The sequence below is a fragment of the Nothobranchius furzeri genome, chromosome 10 (assembly GCF_043380555.1).
Source record: "Nothobranchius furzeri strain GRZ-AD chromosome 10, NfurGRZ-RIMD1, whole genome shotgun sequence".
Lineage (NCBI taxonomy): Eukaryota > Metazoa > Chordata > Actinopteri > Cyprinodontiformes > Nothobranchiidae > Nothobranchius > Nothobranchius furzeri.
The window spans coordinates 67,810,759-67,836,232 of NC_091750.1; the positions used below are offsets into that span (position 1 = coordinate 67,810,759).

At 45.7% G+C, this 25,474-nt stretch overlaps 2 protein-coding genes across 5 annotated transcripts in view; one reads left to right on the forward strand and one right to left on the reverse strand.

Moving 5' to 3' along the window:
- Nucleotides 1–15,834, reverse strand: part of emsy (EMSY transcriptional repressor, BRCA2 interacting) — a 31,944-nt gene extending 16,110 nt beyond the window's left edge. For both annotated transcript variants that reach the window (XM_054730972.2, XM_015961901.3), the window contains exons 1-9: nt 15,148–15,834; nt 6,212–6,320; nt 5,977–6,076; nt 5,790–5,864; nt 5,527–5,702; nt 3,333–3,488; nt 862–1,121; nt 554–776; nt 59–271 (exon numbers count right to left, since the gene is read on the reverse strand). In XM_054730972.2, coding sequence (XP_054586947.2) covers nt 59–271; nt 554–776; nt 862–1,121; nt 3,333–3,488; nt 5,527–5,702; nt 5,790–5,864; nt 5,977–6,076; nt 6,212–6,317 — 1,309 coding nt within the window. In that variant the 5' untranslated portion in view covers nt 6,318–6,320; nt 15,148–15,834. The remainder of the gene's footprint in view (nt 1–58; nt 272–553; nt 777–861; nt 1,122–3,332; nt 3,489–5,526; nt 5,703–5,789; nt 5,865–5,976; nt 6,077–6,211; nt 6,321–15,147) is intronic.
- Nucleotides 15,835–21,504: 5,670 nt separating this feature from the next.
- The window catches only part of arhgef12b (Rho guanine nucleotide exchange factor (GEF) 12b), a 49,895-nt gene continuing 45,925 nt past the window's right edge, over nt 21,505–25,474 (forward strand). For 2 of the 3 annotated variants that reach the window (XM_015961903.3, XM_015961904.3), the window contains exon 1: nt 21,506–22,136. In XM_015961903.3, the coding sequence (XP_015817389.3) occupies nt 22,072–22,136 (65 nt within the window). In that variant the 5' untranslated portion in view covers nt 21,506–22,071. Of the gene's footprint in view, nt 22,137–25,474 lie in introns of all 3 variants that reach the window. The other variant, XM_015961906.3, reaches the window with a different exon arrangement.

The following is a 25,474-nucleotide window of genomic DNA, read 5'->3' on the forward strand; positions in this document are numbered from 1 at the left end:
TCTCAAAGTCAAAACAGAGAGGAGAAGCAGAAACGAAAGTGAAACCGGTGATGCTTACCGGACTCCTGTTTGATCTGAATGGTGGGCTTGGCTCCTGGTGGGGTGGGGGCTGTCTGGTTCTGAGGCAAACCAGAGCCGCCTAAAGGCGAACTCTGCTGCAGCTGTTTGGGTGACTGCTGTTTGGAGAACTGAGCCAGGATCTGCGTGGGCGAGCCCATCAGGGTCTTCGGTGAGGGAAGTCTGGCTGAAGCCACCTTCACTCCCACTGACGCTGCACCAGAGCAGAGATAAGTCAGGGTGAAGCCTTTCAGGACTCGTTCTGACTCATAAATCAAGTTTTATGTTTTCTTCTCAGCTTTAACGCTCGACTCTTTTACCTGCTTTCTTTGTTTTAAAAGCTCTCAGCAACAAACTGAACGTCAGAAGTCAGAAGCATGAGTAAAAAAAAACATCTGGAGACATTTTAACTCGTCTAAATTCAGATTTTACTTTTGGTTTTCAGCTCATTTTGTGATTTTTGTTTCTGTGATGAGTCGATAGATTAAAAACCCACATGGTGCCGAGGTTGACATGACCACCGACGGAGTGGAGGAGACCACCGTTGTCACGGCGACGGTGTTTGAAGAGGAGCCGGCAGGGAAAACCACTTTCTGGGTGGGCGTGGTCAGAATGGTGGAGGTGGCGCCCAGCTTGGCGGCGGCGTTGTTGTGTGTGTGAGACTTTGACAGGATGTTGGGCACGAAGCCAGAGCTCGGGGAAGTGGTGACGATGATCACCTGATCAAACACGAGGAGGTTCCAACGTGTGAGAGGCGTGTTAAAGAGCGCGTGAAAACAAACAGCGTGAAGGAGCGCCGCTCACCTTCTGCGTGGTAGCGCTGGTCGTCTGGATGGTGGGCTTGGTGAAGGTGATCTTGACGGGGGACAGGTGAGGCGGCAGGGAGTTGGCGATGCTCTGCATGATGTTGCTCATCTTGGGGCTGCCGCTCACAGGAACCGTGATGTTCTTCGACACTGGCGGGGAAACCTTGGAAACCTCCTTCAGCATCACCGGAGTAGAGCTAGATGAGTTGGTGCGTCGTCGCTTACGTGGCTTCTCGTCGTCGTCAGAGCAACTGACACCTGCGCGGGGGGGGGGGGGGGGGGGGGGGGGGGGGTTAGACAAAATAATATTTAGAGAATGAATGAAATATTTAAATTTATTTATGACTAGGTTTTGATTTGTGCAGCCAGAGACGGTGAAATAATCTGACAATCCTTCACTAAGTGTTCAAATCTACATTATCCAGTAAATATCCATAAGACTGCATATTTACACTTTATATTTAATGTAATTTATATGCCGTTTTCCTCCATCCATTACTTCAACAGCCAACTACACTCTCCAGGCCAGCAGAAGCCTCTTACGTTTTAAATAACCGCATCAAAATCAGGGGAAAGTTTAGAGGAAATAGTGAGAATTTGTAATTTGCAGAAACAAAATGTAACGATTCCAAAGCATTTGCTGAAACCGACTGTTGTTTATATGAACCCACCTGATGATTAGACGGGTTATTAGTGCCTCCTGCTGGCAGAAAGGTGTAATCTTCTAAAATATTTCCTAAAAGCTTTCAGGTTTGCCCTAAAGACCGAGACTCAAACTAATTATTTGTTTATGATGTACACAATTCACTTTAACAGGCTTTCTGCAGCTTTAGGGACTTTTAAAGTCCACTTTCCCAGAAAGAAAAAAGGATGTGACCTCACAGACATTTCTGTCTAAAATTGGAACTGAAAAAAAAAAAAAACACGAACATCAATAGGCCATTAGATTCCAATTTCATTAGAGCAAGCCTCTGATTGGTGGGGTAGAATCAGCCCACATGGGATTCAAGCTTGGTTTATGCTTGACGCATTCACTTTCCGCTTGGTGATGCGGCTCGCGGATGGAACGCGCTTCACAACTTGCAGCGTTTATGGTTCATGCGGCTTGTCTCTGCGGTGAGCCAATATTCTCCCAAACTGTAGGGGGCAGCATGGAGCTCTACAGCATGCATCCAACACTACACCATAGTAGAAGTAGAAATTACTGTTGTTTACAACATGGCATTCCAGCATTTTTAACAGCGTCTTCGTCTTTTCCGACAGTGCGAGCTATTTCTCTCCAAGAATTATTAACAACATGTTGATCACGGTGATCTCTGAGAGCTGAATCATACAAATGTCTGTATTTACGAACCTCTGCCATACTAGTTCTTGCCAGTCCGCCATGTTTTTCCGCGTCCGACCATCAGCATGGTTAGAAAATTTCCTAGGTGCGCGGTGCGGAAAGTTTGGGCTGTGCGGAGGCGCGGTGGAGGGGCGTGGTTGTTAAAATGACGCAATTTTGCCGTGCGGAGCCGTGCGAACCTCGCAGACGCGTCAAGCATAAACCGGCATGCTCAATTCATTATCATTCATTATCATGCTGATTAACTAGAAGCTGAAAATCTCTCTGACTGCATTCCTTGCACACATAAGCAAGGATGTGTGGAATCAACCGGGCCAGGCTGGGGCCGACCAGGTACAGGTGGGAACGGCCCACAAGATAAAATACTCTGTAGAGGCTGAAAGTTTATGAATTTGTCTAAACTAAAAACAAAACAAGACACAAAATCTGCACTTCCCTACGGCTCATGCGCCCACACGCTAAAGTGAAAATAGCCCCCTCACACACACACGCACACACACGCAAGCACACACACACACACAATGACTTTACGACACGCAAACACTTCTCCAATTATAAATCAGCAAAATCTATTATAGAGGTTTGTTTGTTGTGTCTGTGGTCGACCTTTTGGACTCTGGATTTAAGGGTTGTCATTTTTAAACGATTCTTAAGGCCACAATCATGAAAAGCTCGTTTAAGGCTTTGACTTTTAGGATCTACAGATATCCTGGATAATAAGCTGATTTGTTTCCAGTAATTAGGAGTTTAACAAAACACTGATCTAAAGTGGAAACACCAGATAGAATAACTATTTATCACACGCACTTTTATTTTGACAAGTGCTCTATTTAGACGTTTTTTGCCATCTTCCACCTGTCCTACACATCGCCCAGTGTGTTAAACGAAGACGCCAGCAGCATTGTGGCGAGCAGTGAGAAACCAGTCGGTGAAGAAACCGTCCCTCCGCAGGGAAATGACTGCATTCAGTCACTTTTAATATCGTTTCCTGTTGATCTGTGGATCCTAAATTTAAATGGTACTGTGACTGAAACACCCGATATTAAAAGCCACTGTATCATGATCTAACTAGTGATTTACACCTCCAACGGTTTTTAGGGGCAAAAATGAACGTTCAAACTCACTCTTCACATAAACGGTGCTCCCGCTGGGCAGCACCACCACGTTGGATGAAGGGCTGACGGGTCGTGGAGACTTTACCGTTGCTCCTACGAGCCCGCTGGATGCTGTGGCACTGGTGGAGGTGGAGGTGGTGCTTGTGTAGGAGTAGCATACGATGACTGCAAAGAAGAAAGAAATGTTACTGTACTAAAGGCACACTATAAACAGGTTGTAATGGCGCTGGATCAGGGCTGAAACTCGCTTTACACTGAAAATGCCAGCCAGAGCGTCGCTTAACGCCCTCAGAGTATGAAGGGGAGGAGTGGAAATTGCAGTTGTACTCCTGGCTTCTTTATTATTCCCAATGGGTTAGGACAAGTGAAGCAGGATAGCAGCTGATTAACATGATTGCTCATGTGTGTGGTTTTTGGTCATCCACACACACACTTGACCATGTCCTGATGCTATTCCCCAGGCAGCAACATACTGCAGAGAGGAACCCAGAACTCAAACCTAGAGCTACGTAAGCCTCGAGAGATATGAACTTAATGCCATTTCATCTCTAGCCGCACTTCCGGAGCAAACTTCCGGTTATCTTCAAAATAAAGGTAACAAACTAGGGCTGCACGATATTAGGAAAACCTGCGATATTCGATAACAGTGCTTAATATTGCGATATCGATATTACTCACGATAAATGAACAAATAGTAAAGTATGCAGTGTTGATGTCGTCTGGCGTGTGACGTCTGCTCTGGGTTCAAAGCAAACAAAAACTAATGCATGAATTCCATTACAACATAACATTTTTATTGCATAAACATGCAGCTGCACCTGCTACTGTATTAGCAGCAAAACAACAAACTGCATACATGCAGTTTCTCAGTGACTTTAAAACATCACCTCCACCATAAAACTTTTTCTGATGCTCCAAATACAGAAAAACATCCCTTACCAGGGTTTTTAGAATAAATAAAAAAAATCTGAAAATAAGTTTAAATGTTAAATAATAGTTAACATCACTTAAATGCAACAGCAAATTCTCTCATTGCTACTGAACATTTTCTCCACTTATGTGGTTATGATATAAGGCTGTTGCTGCTATTGGGAAGTGATCTGTGCTGGGCCAAACTAGGAGAATATTAAGATTTTCTGAGGGAAAGAGAAAAACAATTGTCTACCTTTCAGAAGAGGAACTGGCAAAAAACTACATGGAAAATATGTGAAAACATTTGTTTTTAACCCCAAATTGAACAAGTTTACCTAGATCTTAAAAAGCAGCTCAGATGGTGAAACTGCAACTATGAACCTGATAACAAGCTAACTAATTGAACTAGCTCCTCTTAAGATAACCGGCTAGCAGAGCTTCTGACTGACAGTTTATGTGCAGCAGCAAATCAACTATCCTGATTAACAAGGTTATAAAAGCTCATAAATGAAAAATCACTTTGATGTGTGGGGGAACTTTTCCAGGCCCTCTTTAGCAGGGTGGGACTGGGAGGGGAGTGCTGTAGCCTTTTAGCTGGAAGCTAACCGGAGCCTGGGGCTAACATCACCACCCGGTGGAACACTAGCGACATGAAGGTGGGTTGTTCACCGGCACGTGTCGGAGTCAGCCCGGTTACTATCAGCTGCTTAACGACACCGAGCGGACTCACATTCACGTTTGAAAGCAGCGCTGATTCCAGAAACCTCAGCACAAAGTGCGTTCGTTAATCTGAGCCAGCATGACGAACAAGGGAAGCGAGCGGCAGCGGAAAGCGGGGGCAGAGCGGAGATAGTAGAATTTTGGGGTAAGGATCTATGTAGGGGGCGGGCGTATTACGTGAACGGACCCATCTGATTGGCCGCATGTCAGAAGGGCTGCATTTGATTGGTCAAATAATACTTCCGCGTAAAAAACAGAGCTGGTTTACAAAAAGTTGATGTATGACACAAATGGAAATGTTTGAACCAAACAATTATCGCCGTTTTTGATGTGCTTTGCGATGGGCCTATCGCACGTCCTGTTATCGCGATGACGATAACTTTTCGATATATTGTGCAGCCCTATAACAAAGGAAAAGTTGTCCCAAAACTCAAGACTTTGAGGGCTTTCCTTCAGTTACTTGTGGTTTGGTATTAGAGCTGACCTCTGGGGGGAGGGCAGAAAAGCACCGAAAATCATCTTCTGCGCGTTTAAAAACAGTAAATGAACATCAGCGAAAACTTGACCTTACCCTCCTTATTTCCCGTTTCAGCTGGCAGGAGAAGCGAGGCGTTCTGATGGGCCGTGACGGTGGCCACAGCGTTGGCCGTGGCTGTGAAAGCCGTCTGAGGGACCAGCCTGGGCATCAAAGGAACGAGCCGCCGTCCTTCGATGGACCATTCAGACGAGCTGTTGGGACCCGACATGCTGGGAAAAACAGTGGTGCAACCCTTAATTTTCAGTTGTGCGAAGCGAACGGCACTATCACAAAGCCTTCGATGGTTTCAGACTCACTGGTATGCAATCGTGGTGAGGCGCTCATCGTTGACGGCCCGGCGGACTTCTGCACGGTGTCGCTCCGTAGAGATGCTGAAGGATAAAGGAGAAGGATGCCAGGAAATAAGAAAAAAATATCACTTCAATAAATCCTGATTGTTTTCCTCCCGCTCTACATCATGTAGGTGTCATATGAACCAGATACCCAAGGATTTTAGTGAGCCCCGCCAGCAGATCCTTCTTATCCTTCGTCAGGTCTCCTTGAGCTCGCAGAGCACTGATGACTCCAGCATAAGCCTCTAGCTCTGCAGACAGGACCATCAAACATCAGGTAGTGCTAGGACCCTGTTATCAAGCTAAACACTCACATTTATTGCATATATCTATGTGTATATTAGCATTTTCTAAACAACAACTTTCTCTGCCATAATAAATCTTACCCAGTTTACGGAGGATTCTTTTGCACTCATCCCTCCCCAGGTCGAGGATGGTGGGCCATACCACTGGCATAGTACCAGTCAGCACTGGTTTCTCCAGCTGAATCATTGGCTGAGAAGAAAATAAACATAATGTCAGCAAAATTCTCCTTTATCTTTAAGACTGATGGGATTTGAGGTCGCAGCAAAACCAGGGTTGAGTTTAGTCCCTAAAGTGAGCTCACCTCCCCTGGGAGGTATATATATATATATATATATATATATATATATATATATATATATATATATACACCAGTATATATATTATATACAGTGGGGCAAAAAAGTATTTAGTCAGCCACCGATTGAGCAAGTTCTCCCACTTAAAATGATGACAGAGGTCAGTAATTTACATCATAGGTACACTTCAACTGTGAGAGACAGAATGTGAAAAAAAAATCCATGAATTCACATGGCAGGATTTTTAAAGAATTTATTTGTAAATCAGGGTGGAAAATAAGTATTTGGTCACTTCAAACAAGGAAAAATCTCTGGCTCTCACAGACCTGTAACGTCTTCTTTAAGAAGCTTTTCTGTCCTCCACTCGTTACCTGTGTTAATGGCACCTGTTTGAACTCATTATCTGTATAAAAGACACCTGTCCACAGCCTCAAACAGTCAGACTCCAAACTCCACTATGGCCAAGACCAAAGAGCTTTCGAAGGACACCAGGAAAAGAATTGTAGACCTGCACCAGACTGGGAAGAGTGAATCTACAATAGGCAAGCAGCTTGGTGTGAAAAAATCAACTGTGGGAGCAATTATCAGAAAATGGAAGACATACAAGACCACTGATAATCTCCCTCGATCTGGGGCTCCACGCAAGATCTCATCCCGTGGGGTCAAAATGATCATGAGAATGGTGAGCGAGAATCCCAGAACCACACGGGGGACCTGGTGAATGACCTGCAGAGAGCTGGGACCACAGTAACAAAGGTCACCATCAGTAACACACTACAACGGCAGGGACTCAAATCCTGCTGTGCCAGACGTGTTCCGCTGCTGAAGCCAGTGCATGTCCAGGGCAGGCCCGTCTGAAGTTTGCCAGAGAGCACATGGATGATACAGCAGAGGATTGGGAGAATGTCATGTGGTCAGATGAAACCAAAGTAGAACTTTTTGGTATAAACTCAACTTGTCGTGTTTGGAGGAAGAAGAATATTGAGTTGCATCCCAAGAACACCATACCTACTGTGAAGCATGGGGGTGGGAACATCATGCTTTGGGGCTGTTTTTCTGCTAAGGGGACAGGACGACTGATCTGTGTTAAGGAAAGAATGAATGGGGCCATGTATCGTGAGATTCTGAGCCAAAACCTCCTTCCATCAGTGAGAGCTTTGAAGATGAAACGTGGCTGGGTCTTCCAACATGACAATGATCCCAAACACACCGCCCGGGCAACAAAGGAGTGGCTCCGTAAGAAGCAATTGAAAGTCCTGGAGTGGCCTAGCCAGTCTCCAGACCTCAACCCCATAGAAAATCTGTGGAGGGAGTTGAAAGTCCGTGTTGCTCGGCAACAGCCCCAAAACATCACTGCTCTCGAGAAGATCTGCATGGAGGAATGGGCCAAAATACCAACTACTGTGTGTGCAAACCTGGTAAAGACCTATAGTAATCGTTTGACCTCTGTTATTGCCAACAAAGGTTATGTTACAAAGTATTGAGTTGAATTTTTGTTATTGACCAAATACTTATTTTCCACCCTGATTTACAAATAAATTCTTTAAAAATCCTGCCATGTGAATTCATGGATTTTTTTTTCACATTCTGTCTCTCACAGTTGAAGTGTACCTATGATGTAAATTACTGACCTCTGTCATCATTTTAAGTGGGAGAACTTGCACAATCGGGGGCTGACTAAATACTTTTTTACCCCACTGTATGTATGTATGTATATATATATATATATATATATATATATATATATATATATATATATATATATACATATATATATATATATATGTATATATATATACCGTAAATCCTCTAATACAGGCCCGGGTCTGTATTTGACTCAAGCTCATCAAGCTCCAGGCCTTTATTGGAAGGAGGACCAGAATTAGAGGCAGGCCTCAATTTCTATTTGAGCAAAATTAACTAATGGTTCGCTGGAGTTTTTGACAATTAAAATTGCGCCCACATTTTCAAAGTTAAACACATTTCTTTTAACAAAGGCAGTTTCTGCTTCTGCCCTCTCCCCCCTCCCCCTGCGCAGCGGCCGCACACTCACTGGTGCGCCTGCAGCCTCTCGGAGTTCCTGCTGCTCTAAACATTAAAATAATTATTTCATTTTCTGTTCCTCACTTCTGATTACCTTCAGTGGTGTCTGTTTGTTACAACCACCAGGTAAAAAAACTAACTTGTTTTTATTTGACTATTTTTCTGTCCTGCCTGTTTATTATCTTCCTGCATCTCCTCTCAATCCTAAAGAAAAACTGCTACCTGGGTTCATATATATTCACCTTATGAGTTACCTTTGAACTGCAGTTCTAAAAAATCTACCGACCGCAAAAACAGCGGAGTGCGCGCTGCTTGCCGGCCACATCAGTTAGGTGCGTCACCGAGGACAAAACAGGTGATGCGCCCCGATCCACAGCAGTGAAACGCATCAGGCACAAATAAAAGAATAAAAGACAGAAAACATAAAAGGAAATGAGCTGACATGAACGATCGCGTGTTAAATTAGTTTTTGAGGTGACGACACCTGATTTGATAATGTTACTGTGGCCGTGCTCAGGATGCAGATGTCTGAATCGCGTCAACAATCAGAGCTGTGCATGCGCAAGCTGGTTAAGGTTAGGATGGGGGCGAGGGGAAGGTTAAATTGCAAGAGGGTAAACGTCACAATTTGGTTAAATGTCCGTTTTACGGCGGGTGTCAGTACCGACACTCTGGCACAGCGCGTTGCCTCCCGACGTGCAGGAGCTCGTCACCTGCTGAGAGCAGGCTGCTGTCTTTTCCGAGGACTGCTTCTTTTTTTTTTTTTTTTTTTTTTTTTTTTAACGTGTCCTGTCTGGCTGTGAAGCAAGCAGAATTGATGTCTGAATGCTGGTAACAAGCCTTACAGTTTTACTCTCAGGTGGAGCATCAGAGCATCTGCTTTTAATGTCTCAGGTGGAGCATCAAAGAGTCTGCTTTTAATGTCGCACCTGATATTTAAAACTTTATTGTTATTGTTTTTGAATGCTTTGTAATTTCGACCAGACACGGAGACAGAGGTGAAAGAGAAAGGAAAAGAGAAAAGGTGGGGAGAGAGGGGGTTAGGTGGGGGGGGGATTCAACAAAAATAAACAATAATGAACAAGAGTCTGCTTCAGCCAATATTAGTCAGCCAATATTAGTCTCTTGTTAAAACCAGGCAAAGACCCAGCATTTCCAACCAGCTATCGCCCAATTTCTCTTATTAATGTTGATCTCAAAATAATTTGTAAAGCCCTGGCAAAAAGATTAGAGAAGGTAACCCCCTTCTTAATACACCCTGACCAAACTGGTTTCATTAAAGGTAGACAGTCATCCACAAACTCACGTAGATTACTTAATTTGATAGATTTCTCTTACAGTAGAAACATAGAAACTAGTATATTATCTCTAGATGCAGAAAAGGCTTTTGATAGAGTTAACTGGAAGTTCTTATTTGCAACTTTACATAAATTTGGTTTTGGGAACTTCTTCATAAACTGGCTACAAACATTATACAGTTCGCCAATTGCACGTGTTAGGACGAACGACCAAATATCAGCTAGCTTCTGTCTTCAGAGGGGGACCAGGCAGGGATGCCCACTCTCCCCCTCACTGTTTGCTATCTTTATCGAACCACTAGCAGCAGCAATTAGGCAAACAACAGGTATTAAAGGGATAAAGTGTAATAAAATAGAACATAAGATCAGTCTTTATGCAGATGATGTTTTACTCTTCCTCCAGAATTCTCAATCGTCTCTGTCTCATTCAATAGAACTGATAAACTCTTTTTCAAAAGTTTCAGATTACTCTATAAACTGGTTAAAATCAACAGTTCTACCAATTAATTTCTCTTTTGTCAATTTACTTAATACTCAACTGGAGTCAGGTAATATCACATACCTGGGAATTAATGTCTCTCCCAAGTTAGCAGATCTAACCAAATTAAACTACATCCCACTTTTAAAGAAAGTGGAGGATGATCTTGCTAGATGGAAATCCTTACCAATATCACTGATGGGAAGAGTTGCTACAATTAAAATGATGGTCTTACCCAGAATAAATTACTTATTTTCAATGATCCCAAACAAACCACCAGCTGACTGGTTTAGATCTCTGGACTCCTCAATTACCAAATTCCTCTGGCAGGATAAACCTCCACGAATTAGCTTAAAAACGCTTCAGAAGAGCAAAGACAGAGGAGGACTGGATCTACCCAACTTTTATTATTATTTTTTAGCCAACAGGCTGCAATATATACCAAGATGGTTGCAAGATAACCCACTAGATGAGTCCTGGTTAGACATAGAACAGACAATTTGCAATACGATAGAGCTTTCAGACTTACCATTTATTAGCTCAAGCGTAAGAAAACATGAAGGCTTCAAAAGTATTAGTATCAGCACTTCTCTGACAGCATGGTGGGAGTATCTTAAAATGACAGAGTCTTCACTAGTACCATGCAGACGCACACCTATCTGGAATAATCCTGATATTTTGCAAAATAATAAAATGATGAACCTTCTGGACTGGAAAAATAAAGGAATCCTATACCTGGAAAACATATATGAAGGATTGGACTTCATCCCATTTAATAGAATAGTCTCCCAATTTGGAATAGAAAAGAATAGCTTTTTAGAATACCACCAAATCAAATCTGTAGTCAAACAAAAATTTAAGCTCAATAAAATAGAATTACAAACCCCGCCAAGGGTTTTAGACTTCTGCAATCTCAAACCCCCTAAACTACTGTCTAAAGTATATAAGACACTGTCCAAAATAGACGATAGAATAGCAATCCCTATTGAAAAATGGGAGGTGGATCTATCAGTCAGCTTTGACCAGAACTTCTGGTCCCAAACTTGTCTAAAAACTTTTAAAATGATCAGACACCCCAATTTACAATTAATTCAGTACAAAGTTCTACACAGAGTACACTATACAGGTCATCGGATGTTCAAGATGGGGTTTGTGTCGTCTGACATCTGTACACACTGCACAAACAACATTCCTGACAATTACGTTCATGCACTGTGGTCCTGTCCACCTGTCCAGGAATTTTGGGGTAGAGTATGTGAAGACCTGTCAAAGTCTCTGAAATGTCATATCCCAATCACCCCCTCTCTTTGTTTACTGGGAAACCTGGATGATGTCCCGATTGAAAAATCTTTGGTTCACGTGGTTCTGACTGCCATATGCATCGCTAAGAAAACTATCCTCTTGAATTGGAAAAATAGAGAAAATCTCTGCATTAACCAGTATAGAAATCTTTTGTTAGATCATATTGCACTTGATTTAGCCTCTGCTTCCACTTCAAATAAATCTCTCTGGGCTCCTTTGATCGGTTCCATCACATAGCGGTGATGGGGGGCCGTTGATGATGTCCTGCGGGATGATGTGGGTGGGGGGGTGGAGGGTCTGAGTTTGGAGTATCTGGATGTTCCCTGGGGATGGGTTCACTGGGGATGTCTGGCACTGGGGGGCTGTTGCCCCCCTCTGGAGGTGCTTGGGTTGCCTCGGGGGGTGTACTGCTGGCGGTTGTGAGTGGGGCCCCTTGGAGGTCTTGGCGGCGGCCATGGGTTACTGCCTGGCGGCTGCATTGCCCCTGGGTGGGTCTGGGTGGGGGCCTGGGGGCTCGGGGTGTTGGGGTGGCCGGCCCCGTGTGGGGATCTGGGCTGGGCCTTGGGGGTCGGGTCCCTACATGTACGCTGCCGGGAAGAAGGCAGGAATACGCAGAAGTACCTGGCCCGGGTTCGGGGGCGTAGGGCAGGCCCTGGCTCCTCTGTTGTCCCATCACAGGGGAGGGGGAGGTCCAGGAGGGGGAGGACCCAACCTTACCTGGATGTCTTATGTCTTATATATTCTGGAAGTTGTGCAAATGCAGGGATGGGCATAGATATTCTGCTGGGGTGGGGCTGGGTCGGCTCCCTCGGGCTCTGTGGGGCTCTGTGATGCTGCTGCTTTGGGCCCTGGCAGGATGGGCTGGGGTCTCCATGCCCTGGGCGGCGGTATGACAACGGAGGTGCCTATTGGGGTCAGTGGGGGAGCTGGCTCCCTGGAGGGCTAAGCCCTACCAGCCATTCCTCCCCATCCCCGTTTATTTCTCTCCTCCTGCTCCCTCACATCATCACACAAACATGCACATAGGACCTTGGGGGGTGGACAAGTCGAGGAGTGCGGGTATGGACCCCATTTCCGCATTCCTGTGGCTTCCTGCCCCCCAATTTTATTTGCACCTTATGCACTTCCACCGACGACATTCCACGCAAACATACACTTAGGGCCTTGGGAGTGAGCACATTCAACGGCACTTGGCAGGGGGAGTTCTCAGCCTCCTCCCGAGTGCCGGTGCCCACTTCGAATTTTAAACTGCATTTAGACACCAAGGGCTGTGGGTGCAAGTAGGGTGGTGCAGTGGCATCAGCTGGCATAGGCCAGAAAATGCCCGCACTGCCCGCTCACCACAGCAATAGAATACACCTCATTAACACACAACACTATGTTGGAGCAGGTGGAGGGAGACCAGGGGGTCTTAGCACACCTCTGTTGTTGCTTGGCTGCCTGGGGCTGGAGACTAGGAGGGAGATCTGGCCGTCTGGTTGGGGTCTGGGGTGGTGGGTTGCTGTGCTCGGCGGTGGGCGGGGGAGCCTGCTCATCAGCACCCCAGCAGAAAGGGTCAAACTCTGGTAACCGGTGGTGGTTGTACCCCATGTGCAGCATTACCGGGACCAGAGTGAATAGGGTGTGTATGGGGAGCATGAATGGGTGTCCGGCGTGTATTTTTGTAAGTCTTTGGTTGTATGTGCATGTGTGAGCATGAGGGAGGGAGTGTGTGACTGTGTTTGTGTATGACTGTATATGTCAGGTGGGGCCTTTGACTCCTCCCTTCTCCTGGGACCTCCTTTGATGATATAGATCTTCGTCTCCCCTCCCCCCTGTCACACCTGGTGGGGGTGTGATGCCTTGGTCTGCCTGAGTGTTCGTGGCTCCCGGGTCAGGGAGTTTAAGATTTTTGGCATCTGCCTGATCAATCCCGGTGGCGGCCTGGGGGGGTCTGGGTCCCTGGGCTCTGCTGGGTCCCCGGCGGGGGTGGTCGCCCCTGGGTCCCGGGTCGCTGGGTCCCGGACTCGGCCGGCTAGGGGGTGGGAGGCTGCGGGCAGGCCTGAGGACTTGCCGCTGATATCTCCCGGGGCTCTGCCGGCTGCTGGTTGTGGCCCCCCGGGGCGATCCTCTGTGCCTCTCGAGGGGGGCGGGGGCCTTTCTGGTTGCGGGCTCCTTGGGGTTCCTGTGTTCTGGGGCAGCGCCTGGATCTCTGGGACTTGGAGCTCCCCCCCGTCTCCTACGCGTCTTTGGGGGGCAGATCTGTGGTCCCTCACACTCTCTATTGGACGCTCCTATAGATAAACCTTACATAAACAAGCGCGTGTACACACACAGGTGCTCACATGGTGCTCTCATAAGTATGGGCTTGGGCACGTTCAACACATGTCTTAAGACTATGGTGGGCACTCAATGCACTGTGGTATATTATCGTGTGACTGTTTAGTTAAACAATGATTGATTATATATTTCTTCATCAAGTTGACGCAGTGATAGCTTGATTTTGTTATATTGGTGTTGTGTCCCATTTTTTTTGTTATGTTTTGCTTTTTTCTCGTCTCATTTTGCAGGTCCGAGGACTGCTTCTTGCCGGTCATTATCACGTGACAGCGACTAGTCGATGACAGGCATAATAAGTCACTATAGAGCGGTGAAGTCGACTAGTTCATACAACCCCTACTACTGCTCCCCAGAGTGTTCTGCAGCATAATCAGCACGTTCTCTTTGAACTTGATATCAAATTTTCGTCTCCTCTTCATCTCCGCACGGTTAAAGTTACCCTCGCGGTCTATCACTGGCAAATCAAAAGTGAGACGGATGACACAACCGCCCCCCGTACTTGCTTGTTACCACATTCCACCCGGCCACAATAAAAAAACGGCCATTATTCAACTCCGCCGACTAAGACACCGGCCAAAATATGATACCCGCAGTTAATTAAATACAGGCTAATATTAGAGGATTTACGGTATATATATTATATATATATATATATATATATATATTATATATATAAATATATTATATATACATAATATATATTATATATATATTGTAGTTTTGTCTTTTTAAACCCATTTGTGTTGTTTAGGGTTCTATTAAAGGCCTGTCATCCAGTACTGAGTGGTTCTGCTCGCTGAAAACTCGGGTTTAAAATTCATCAGGTTGTATCTGTAACAGAACTGCCAGCAAACATGTAAACAACTATAAAGTGCTTTAAATGGCTGATCTGAACACCCCATTTGGCCATTAGCAGAACAATGACCAAACAATTATAGTTGGTGAATATACATACATACGCTTTCCGAATCACAACTTTATAGCCGAAACTTACACAACAAATAGTTTATGACTACTTTGTATTTGTCGATCTCCCACAGTCGGTAACTTAAACGCAAGCTAAGCCTGACTTAAATGTCTAAAGTTTTTGAGTGAGGTTCTGATAGAACAGCGAGAAATGAATCATCCAGCACTATTGGAAACGGTTCCAGGATCCACTAAAAGAAAAAAAAACGCTGAAAATGTTATTAAAAGACAATTTTGTGTAATTTATGGATCCAAAATGTTACAGAATGTTGGAAGCACGAACACAGAACAAGCTACTCAATGAAATGTCTTACCGTTTGTTAGCAGGGCATCAACTTCAGCAGGCCTTTCCACATCCGTTAGCCTAGCAAACTGAACGGATCATCAGAACAGTATTTATCTCACATCATGAGGTGATTTCCGAGTTGATGCATTAAAAAAATAAAACTAAAATCGATCCAATAATCATAAAACGCTCAAAGACGTGTCAATGTTTACGTTGACTGTTAACTTGCATCGGCTAGCTTGCGGATGCTTTCTTCTTCTGGTGAGGAGGCTTTGTTTTTGTTTGTAAGTGTCTTGCTTCCCTCTACTGGTGGACCACGGTACTGACTCCTCGGTAAAAAGAAAAGCTCTGGAAAAAATGTTTCGAGTTTATTTCACCCAACACTTCTGCCAGGAATTTGCGGTCGGGCTCACGGTTTTTATTGTCAGTTCCAAAGGCTCGCCTAAAGACGAGAGGAGATAGGGCTTTTTCTGTGGCCGGTCCTACACTTTGGAACAGCTCTTCCTCTGCAGATCAGGTCCTCACAAAATCTGGATGTCTTTAAGTCCTTGCTTAAAACTCATTTATTCAACTTGGCTTTTATGTAGGATGATTTTATTTTGTCATTGTCATTCTTTCTCATTTTTATTGATTTTATGATTGTGTGATGTAATGCTGTTTTTATCCTAACTTGCTATTTTTTATGGTTTTTAGTTATACTTTCTTGCGATTTTATCTTCTGTGTTGTGCAGCACTTTGGGTTGCAGAAGCAATAATAAGTGTGCTTTAGAAATAACTGTGACCTTGACCTATTTTTCTTAGTTTTTTCCTCAGTTGGTAATTTCAATAATACGTATGCTGAAACAAATTTCCTAAACAACGTTCATTGTGGTAAAGTCCAAAGGTATGGTAGATGCCAACAAACTGTAGTGAGTAACAGTTTCATTATCAATTTAAAGTTTTCCTCGTTTTCGGGGTTATTTTATTCAGCTCAATTCAGTATAAAAAGATGCGCAAAAAAACTACAAAAACATGCAGTTATTAAAAAGTTAAGTAAAATATTTTTGACTGTTAAAAACTTTTTCGTCTTAAATTATGAAAAACAACAGTAACAGAGGAAACCAAAATCATTCGTGACCTCTGGAAAAGTCTGCCTCCTTGTGGATGATCTAAGAACTGCAGAAGGTAAGTGCCAAATGTATTGTGGCAGCAGAGCCAAGCAGCCTGTTCAGGGGGGGCCGCAAGGACTTATGGGTAATGGGCCTTAAGTGTTAGTTATAGAGTTCTTCAGTGTTATCTTATGGTTTGACGTTATATTTTTGTATTTCAATGGATACCTGTTCTTTAATTATCCTTCAAGTTCTGTTGGTGTCAATATTTAGTGGTATTTGTTCATCACCATGATGGAGAAGGGGGTGCATGAGAATGACCTGCCTGACATTAGATTGTTAATGGAAAGAACAAGTTGTTGCAGGAGTTGTTAATGAACGGCTCCTCATTGTCAATCAGTCTTTGACATTTGAGGTGTGCTATAAAGCTTCTCTCTTCAATGACTCATTTCCTGTGATGTTAGGTGTCAAAAGTGAGGTGTGGCCAATCTCAACATGGAGAGAGAGATAGAAGAACTGGAACAGGATCATCCAAGAAAACTACCAACTTGTGGGGTTGAGACATAAGAGGATACATGGGAACCCCTTGAAAGATGAGAGATGCATACCAGATGGGAATATCGCAGCCAGACCACACAGCCCCCTGGTGGATGAGGACAGTACACCTAGGCCACACTGCACCCTGGTGGTGAGGGGGGCTGAACTCAGGCAGGCAGCGCCTTCATCAAACTATGAGGAAACAAATCTCCAGACATCAGAGTTGGGCGCAGACAGGTTGTGCCAGACAGATTCGATGCCGGTCCAGCGACGGTGTACAGTGGGGCCGAAGACACCCGCCAAGCTACCCAAGTACATTGGCGCGACACCCTTGTAACCTTTCCTCGCCCAGATACGGCTGGCGTCATGGCACAGTGACTGGGAGGATGATGAAACTGCTGCACATCTGGCACTGGCTCTGGAGGGAGCAGCCCTGCAAGTGCTCCTTGGCCTAGCTCCAAAAGATCAGCGGGATGTTAAATCCCTGATGATAGCGTTAGAGAGGAGGTTTGGCAAATGCCTGTGTGCAGATGAGAGCCCAGAGGAGTTGACCAGCCGCTGCCGTAAAGAGGACGAGAGTCTGGGTACTTTTGCCGCTGATGTAAGGTTCCACGCCCAACGGGGTTATCCCCAGTTCTCGACGGCGGTATGTGATGAACTGGCACTCCATGCCTTCCTCAAAGGCCTCACACCAGAACGCCTGCGGCAACATGTTCGGCTGGCCAGACCCCACACTCTCATGGATGCTCTCCAAGAAGCAGAGCAAGCAGAGAGGATACTAATTCAACGGTCCAATCCTGCATGAGCTCACAGCCCACCACGGCATGCCCGCCAAGCTGATGTTGCAGAGGAAGAGGAGACAGAAGGGGTGTTTCAAGCTCAGCCCACTATGGTGAGGAGGCGTTGAAGCACTCTGAGTGACCGCTGTTATCGGTGTGACGAGCCTGGTCACATAGCCCGAGATTGCCCCGCACCAGCTCCAAAGGGCAGAGGAACTCAGCCGTTGGGAAACAACAGAGGAGTGGTTCTGTGAGGGGACAATCACTCCAAATCACTGCCCCTCCCCACGAACAATGCACTCTGGTTGGGTACCCAGGAAGGTTAAAAGGGCTGTACCTGAGTTGCAACATCAATGGACAGCCCTGCCGGGCGTTGGTGGACACAGGGTCCACCATCTCTTTGGTCCAACCTGGCCTCCTTCCAGGCACTTCAGGGCCACTCCCAGAGATCTGATCACCAACTGGCACCCAGCTCACCACTGTGACAGGAGAAACAGCTGGAATGAAAGGGAGGAAAGAGCTGCTGGTGGAAGTACAGGGACAAGAACTGAGGCACGAATTCTGGTTGGCCCAGATCCAGGAACCTTGCATCATTGGTCTGGATCTGCTGATTCATTGGGGAGTGGTAGTCGACTTGCCCCATCGACTCTCACCCTGGGAACTCTGACGGTGGAACTCCAACCTGGTCAAAGAAAGAATAGACCAAGAGTGCAAAAGGCAAGTGCCCAAGTCGCCTTGACCCAACCACTAGATCGGCCCAAGCTATCTCCTGGAACCGAGAGTGTATTGCCAGCGGCCCCATCAATGGAGACAGCAGAAGCCATTAAAGAGGTTTGGTGGTGAAGCTGTGAGGGCCTGGATCAAGTCCAAAGTGTCCAAGTAAAGCCCCTGCTAGGCAGATATGTGGACATATTTGCTGCCAAAGATGAGGACTGTACCCAGACGGGTCTGGTGCAACACCCGATTGACACCGGCTCAGCAGCCCCTATCCGCCTGCGACCTCACCAGCTGGCAATGGCTAAGAGACAGGTGGCAGCAGAGATGGTTCAGCAGATGTTGAGCACCAGAATCATCAAGCCATCTGACAGCCCCTGGGTGGCGCCGGTTGTCCTGGTCCGAAAGAAGTCAGGTGGATGGAGGTTTTGTGTGGACTATCGTCGCCTTAATGCAGCCACAAAGAAGGACTCTTGCCCACTTCCCCACATCAACAGTGCATTGGATTACATCAGCGGCTTCAGCTGGTTTAGCTCCCTCGACCTACGCAGCGGATACTGGTAGGTGGAGCTGCACCCTGATGCAAGGCCCAAGATGGCATTCACCTTTGGACAAGGGCTGTGGCAGTTCCAGGTGATGCCGTTCGGACTGTGCAATGCTCCCACAACGTTTGAACGACTCATGGAGAGGGTGCTAGCTGACATACCCAAATCCCGCTGTGTGGTGTACCTTGACGATCTGCTGGTACACGCGGTGGACTTTGACCAAGCCCTGACCCATCTCCAGGAGGTCTTTGACACCATCCAAGGAGCTGGATTACGGCTGAACCCTGCTGTCACCTGCTGCAGAGGAAGACTGCATTCCTAGGTCATGTGGTCAGTGCTCAAGGAGTTGAGACAGATCCAGCAAAGGTGACTGCTGTGCAGGATTGGCCCACCCCAGCTAACGTTCGGGAGTTACGCAGCTTCCCGGGGTTGGCCTCTTACTACCACCGTTTCATCAAGGACTTTGCTTCAATCGCCAGCCCCCTCCACCGGCTTACCGATAAAGGGCAGCCCTTTCACTGGGACATTGCCTGTGCTGCTGCTTTTGACCAACTTAAGACCTCCCTCACAGCAGCCCCTGTCCAAGCCTACCCTCAAGCACAGGTTCCCTTTGTAGTGGGCACAGATGCCAGCAATGTGGGGGTGGGAGCAGTCCTTTCCCAAGCCGGACCTGGGGGAGAAAGAGTGGTGGCTTAATTCAGCCGGGCCCTGAGCGGGAAGAAAAGATTACTGTGTGACTCGATGAGAGCTGTTGGCAGTGGGGGTGGCAGTCCAACACTTCCGACCATACCTCCAGGGTAGCTGATTCCTGCTGCGCACTGATCACGCCGCGCTGACCTGGCTTTTGAATATCAAACAACCAGAAGGCCAGGTGGCTCGATGGCTAGAGATCCTTCAGACCTATGACTTTGAGATCCGGCATCGACCTGGTCACTTTGGAATCTTAAAGACACTGTGTCGCCTCAGAGGACGATTCTACTGGCCAGGGAACAGACAAGATGTGGAACTGTACGTGAACTGTTGTGACCTGTGCACCTCCCCAAAAGGGTCATCTCAGCGATTGCATGCTCCCCTGCAACAGTATCTGGTGGGGGCTCCCATGGAGTGTCGGGGTGGACATCCTTGGTCCTTTTCCCATCACCAAGGCTGGTAATCGCTACGTTCTTGTAGCAATGGACTACTTCATGAAGTGGCCCAAGGCGTACCGCGGTACCAGATCAAACTGCCCATACAATTGCTGAGAAGTTGGTCGAGGAGATGTTCACCCACTTTGGGGTCCCCGTTGAGCTCCACAGTGACCAGGGACGCAACTTCGAGGCCCAGGTGTTCGGGGAAGTCTGCCGGTTGCTTGGGGTGAAGAAAACCTGGACGACTCCACTCCATCCACAGAGCGATGGACTGGTGGAGAGGTTCAACAGGACCTAGGCCACTCAGCTGGCCATCCTGGTTGATCGCCATCAGAGGAACTGGGGCCGGTATCTTCCTTTGGTCCTCTGGGCCTACCACACGGCTGTGCAGGAGTCCAGCCAGTGCACACCGGCTGCTCTGATGTTTGGACGAGAGCCTAGGACCCCAGTGGACCTGGTCTTTGGTGCCCCACCAGAGCCGGAGCTTACAGGGGGCACGGAGACTGACTACTTTCAGTGACTCAGAGAGCGGCTGTGGGTGGTGCACGAGTTCACCCGGCAGGCACAAGCCAACTCTAACATACTCCAAAGGAGAGCATATGACAGCCAGTGTCGTGGACAGCCTTTTTCACCTGGAGATAAGGTGTGAGTCTACTGTCCTGAGCGTCAGAAAGGTGTATCCTCCAAGCTTTGCAGCCACTGGTGGGGACCGGCAGAAGTGGTGGCTCGCTTGTCCAATGTGATATACCGGGTGCACATGTCCCAGCGGGGATGCTTGGTGGTGCTGCATCAGGACAGGCTTGCTCCATACCGGCCCCGCGTCCCAGTGGCTGCTGTCGAGGGGAGGACGGAGCCAGCCAGAGTCCACTGAGGGACTCAAGCACTAGACGCCTGACCTGACAGCGGCGCCGACCTGCTCATCTGAGGAACTTTGTTGTAGAGGATGGGGTTGTCGGGGACGACTAACCCCTCTGGTGGGGGCTATGTGGCGTAGCAGAGCCAAGCATCCTGCTCGGGGGGGGGGGGGGCACAGACTTATGGGTAATAGGTCATAAGTGTTAGTTACAGAGTTCTTCAGTGTTATCTTATGGTTTGACGTTTTATTTTTGTGTTTCAATGGATACCTGTTCTTTAATTATCCTTTAAGTTCTGTTGGTGTCAATATTTGGTGGTATTTGTTCATCACCATGATAGAGGAGGGGGTGCATGAGAATGATCTGCCTGACTTTAGATTGTTAACGGAAAAACAAGTGGTTGCAAGAGTTGTTAATAAACGGCTCCTCATTGTCAATCCGTTTTTTACACTTGAGGTGTGCAATAAAGCTTCTCTCTTCAGTGACTCATTTCCTGTGATGTCACAGTGTTTTTTTTATTCCAATGGTATATTCATCTAATAAAATGCTGTTTTGTTGAAAGTTGCCTACAAACAGATCAGTCTTTTGAAAACAACTCTTTTATGTTTGTGTATCAGGATTTAAAGGGTAGATTTATGGTTAGAGATTTTGTATAAAAACATAAGTGGAGTTAGGGGCAGGACTTGGATGGTTTGGTGAAATCCGAGGAGTCCTTGAACGCACCGGGATGGATGGTTTTGGGGAGGGGGAGCGAAGCATTTCCTTTTTCCATTTGCATCATGCAGCGGAGCGACTTTCTGAGCACTTTGAGCAGATTATTAAACTTTAAAGTGAAAAATCCACCAGAAAACCTGCGGATCAGCGTGGAGGACGCGCAGCGGAAATAAATAAAATACAGTTTGGATCTGTTTTTCTACGAAAGTCTTACGTTTTCTTCTTTTCCGGGAAGCAGGAGTAGACTGGAGAGTCATGGAAGTATTTCCTGAGACAAAATGAAACGTTTTCCTTTAAACTCGACGGTTGAACGAGAGTGTGGAAGGTTGGAGAGGAACACAACTTACATTTGTTTGTTTCAAGTTTCCCAGATGTCTGTTCAAGCTGCTAACTAACCCCCTCCTCAAGCAGCAGGGCCAAAAAGTGTCTGCACCTTTTGGATTTTAATCATCAGGTTGTTGTTACTTTTCCTGGATGTTTCAGTTTTCTGAGAACAACCCTTGACGCTGAACTCTGCGATGCACTCAGGCTCCATGGAGACTAAATAAAACAACTGTTCGGACAGACGGACGTAATTATGGAACTGTTATTTGGATGAATTCTGCAGAAACAAACAAGGGAATCCCAATGAGTGGTTTACAGCCATCCCTCACTGACAGGTAGGCTGGTTTCTATGTTTCAAAACTTTAATCCAGGGTTTACAAATCCAGCAGTTTAATAATCCAACTCCATAACCATAATAAACATGTAAATGTCAAAATAACTGGGCTAAAATTTGTGTAGAAAACTGAAATTTCTCCTGTTTGTTTACAGAGAAATGAATCAGACACTAAGAGATTGGTCATTTATGCCTGTAAAAATATTTTAAACATATGGGTGCCATTTAATAATCGTTTGTCCTCATAGTGCAAAAAGAATAACCACAGCCTTTTGTCATTTTCTCAGAAAATAAATGATAAAACTGACTTCAGTGGGGTCCAATCCTGGTCCTCCACATCCAGCATGTTTTAGCTGTTTTCCTGCTCCCACACACCCGATTTCTGCGGCTCATTCAGCTCTGCAGAGACCTGTTAATTACCTGCTGATTAACGTTGAAGCAGAGAAACCTCTAAAATATGCAGGACGGTGGCCCTGGGTGACCAGAATTGCACACCACTAGATTAATTCTTTGTAGCTTGTTGATAGGAGACTGCATTCAGCTCTAAGCTACTGGTCATCAGTCATCAGCAAGACTTTTATTGCAAATAAGAATTCAAAGCAGTCTGCAAAAATAGTTTGAATTAGTTATTATATTAATGTATACATTGAAAAAATTCACTGATTAAATCACATTTTCTAGTAGTGCCCCACAGTCTAGCATTTATCTCTCTCAGGATGGGACCTGTTTATCATCCGTTGTTGCAAAATCCTGCTTCTGCTGCACTTATGTAAGACATAGAGAACGTTTACTACTGTGATATCGAACATCACACATTGGACTTAAGTCCAGTTCTACTCCTAAACTTGTCATTTTGGCTCCTAACCAAGTATCTTGATAATAATTGTAATTTAAAGAGCAAGTCACCCCCTACCAGATTCTTACTCAACTCCCACTTCCTGTTTGAAAAATGCAACTAATGCTGTTGCTCGTTCCAGACCGAATCGCGGTCGGTCTGGAACGGGCGGTGTAAATCTGAGGGACTTCTCAGGAATGCGGAGATCCCAGAGTCTGTGGGCGTGCGAGAAAGTTCGCTCCATAAGGTAAACAAAAGGCAGACGTGAGCTGTGTTGCTTTTGGAGACTCGGAACTACATTATTTTAATGATTTGCTGTGTGTGTCCTCATAATCTTGTCCCACACACACCGATTTCTCCCCTGAGCAGCTGTTTGCTTGCCAGGGCAAGAGCTCCGATGCGGAGAATAGGCGCACGCACGCACGCACACACACACACACACACACACAAAGCTATTCTTTTCTCCCGTTCCCACACTTAACGGCAGCTCCAGAACGGCAGCTCCATGCTACAGACAAAAGTTTACTCAACAGCAGCCAGCACCCCCCGCTGGCTCATTCTTCTCGCAGATCGGAGGTGATAGGCGTAATTTCAGCCGGCCAATCAGTCCGTTGTGTCGCCTCGGTCCCAGTCTGACCGCTGGGGAGAAGGTCTGAGAAAAAGAGTCGCCTCGGCCCCGAAAACGCTAATCTGACCTGTGTATGAAACCGAATTTCCGTGCCGTTCGGTACCTTTTGGGGCCGTGCCGACGCTAATGTGTAAGTGCCATTAGGTGACTGTCATCAGGTAACAGACTTGGGAGTCCACTGGTTAGAGTGCTGGGCTGGCATGTGGTTTAGTGCAGGTTCACGCCCTGGCAGTAACCTTTCTCTTAATTTTTTAGCTACACTTGCCAGTTTGATGTTCTCAACCATTTATTGGTAAACAGTTTAAAATTTAAACAGTTTTTTTTGTTTTGCTTTCTTTGTTTATTTAGCCAGTGTGAGTTCCTGTGAGGTGAGCTGAGTAAATCAGCTAAAATGCTGCTTGGAAACGACCAAATTCAAAGATGTTTAGAGACTAAATATTTTGCAGAAAATAATCAATAAATATAAAATATAAAAACAGGAAATTGCTTCAGCTGGCTACATAAGTGACTGCCGACACCAGAAGTCGCACCTACATCTGCACATGACAAAACACAGATGGCAGACACCATAACCGCTGGACTACCAAGGCCCATAAAGCTACAACTTTGCCTAAGACGCTGTTGGCACGCTTAGTCAGAGCAAGGACAGGCATTTTGTTTCCGGGTATAAATTCAGGCTGATGAAAATAACTCCTATTTAAGATAATTGACATCTCGATAGTGTCAACGGTAATATTTCATCATATACTGTGCCTTAAATATGTGGATGTGTTCCAGATGGGTTTTTCTGACTAATCTGTGTTTTTCATACTTAACAGTAAAGGAGAGGAAGGATTTGAGCTGCAGGCTTTAAGTGTGTCATTTGATTTATTCATAGCTAGATGAGTCAGACCTCATACAGTTAAAAATGTAATTTGTTTACAATCAAATAAAGCGATAATGTCACATTTCCTAAAAGAAATAACTGAAAATGCAAAATTGAAACTTTATAAATCAAAATGAAGCGTCTAAATAATAAAAACATGTTGAAGAGAATAAATATTATAGTGCAAGAAGCTGGAGAAAATAAATTATCAGCCTGTTTATTATCAGTTTGTTAGAAATATTCATTGAGGAAACTTGATTAAAGAGCAAGTCACCCCCAAATCAGCTTATGTTTCCTGATAAACTATATAAATGCGTGTCTAATCAAGCTGCAGACATATGTAGTCACCAAGCCCCCACAATGCGGGTGAAAAATTGAGGCCAACGCCGAAATGAAATAAATTGCAGTTCCACCCTCATCCACTAGGGGCTGGTGTCAGAAGCGAGCAAATCCTCATTGACTCCCATGTTAAAAATACCAATTTTACAGCAGAAATAAACATGTTTACAGCCTGGTACCAAAACATGTTTTTGGTTTAAATGATCTAGTTTACACTCATGACAACTCTGAGGGGGGTGAATTTTTTCTCACTCTTCTGTTAAAGTGTATTGAAAGCCTAAAACTCTGTATAATTAATGAGCATCCGGCACACGTGACCGCCGCCTCAGACCCACGTGACCACAAAGCTAGCTCCGTGGAAAGGCCTCAGTACAGCCTCGGTCTGGCTTGGAAACTGCTCCGGGATTTTGAGTCTCTGCGTTTGTGTATTCTTGTTTGGATATTATTTGTGCAATTGTTGGACAAAATGACTTGCTGTGGCATTAATTGCACTAATAGAGCGTCCAAGGAGTCTCCACTTCATTTTTTTCGGTAAGTTAAATTATATTTATGTATTTTAGGTCACTGCCGAGCTGAGCTTAGATTTTAACATGTACTGTTTAACCATGCCCAGTGCATTTAACATAATGCTGCACTTTAGAAAATGGGTTGAAATATAACATGTTGGTGGAG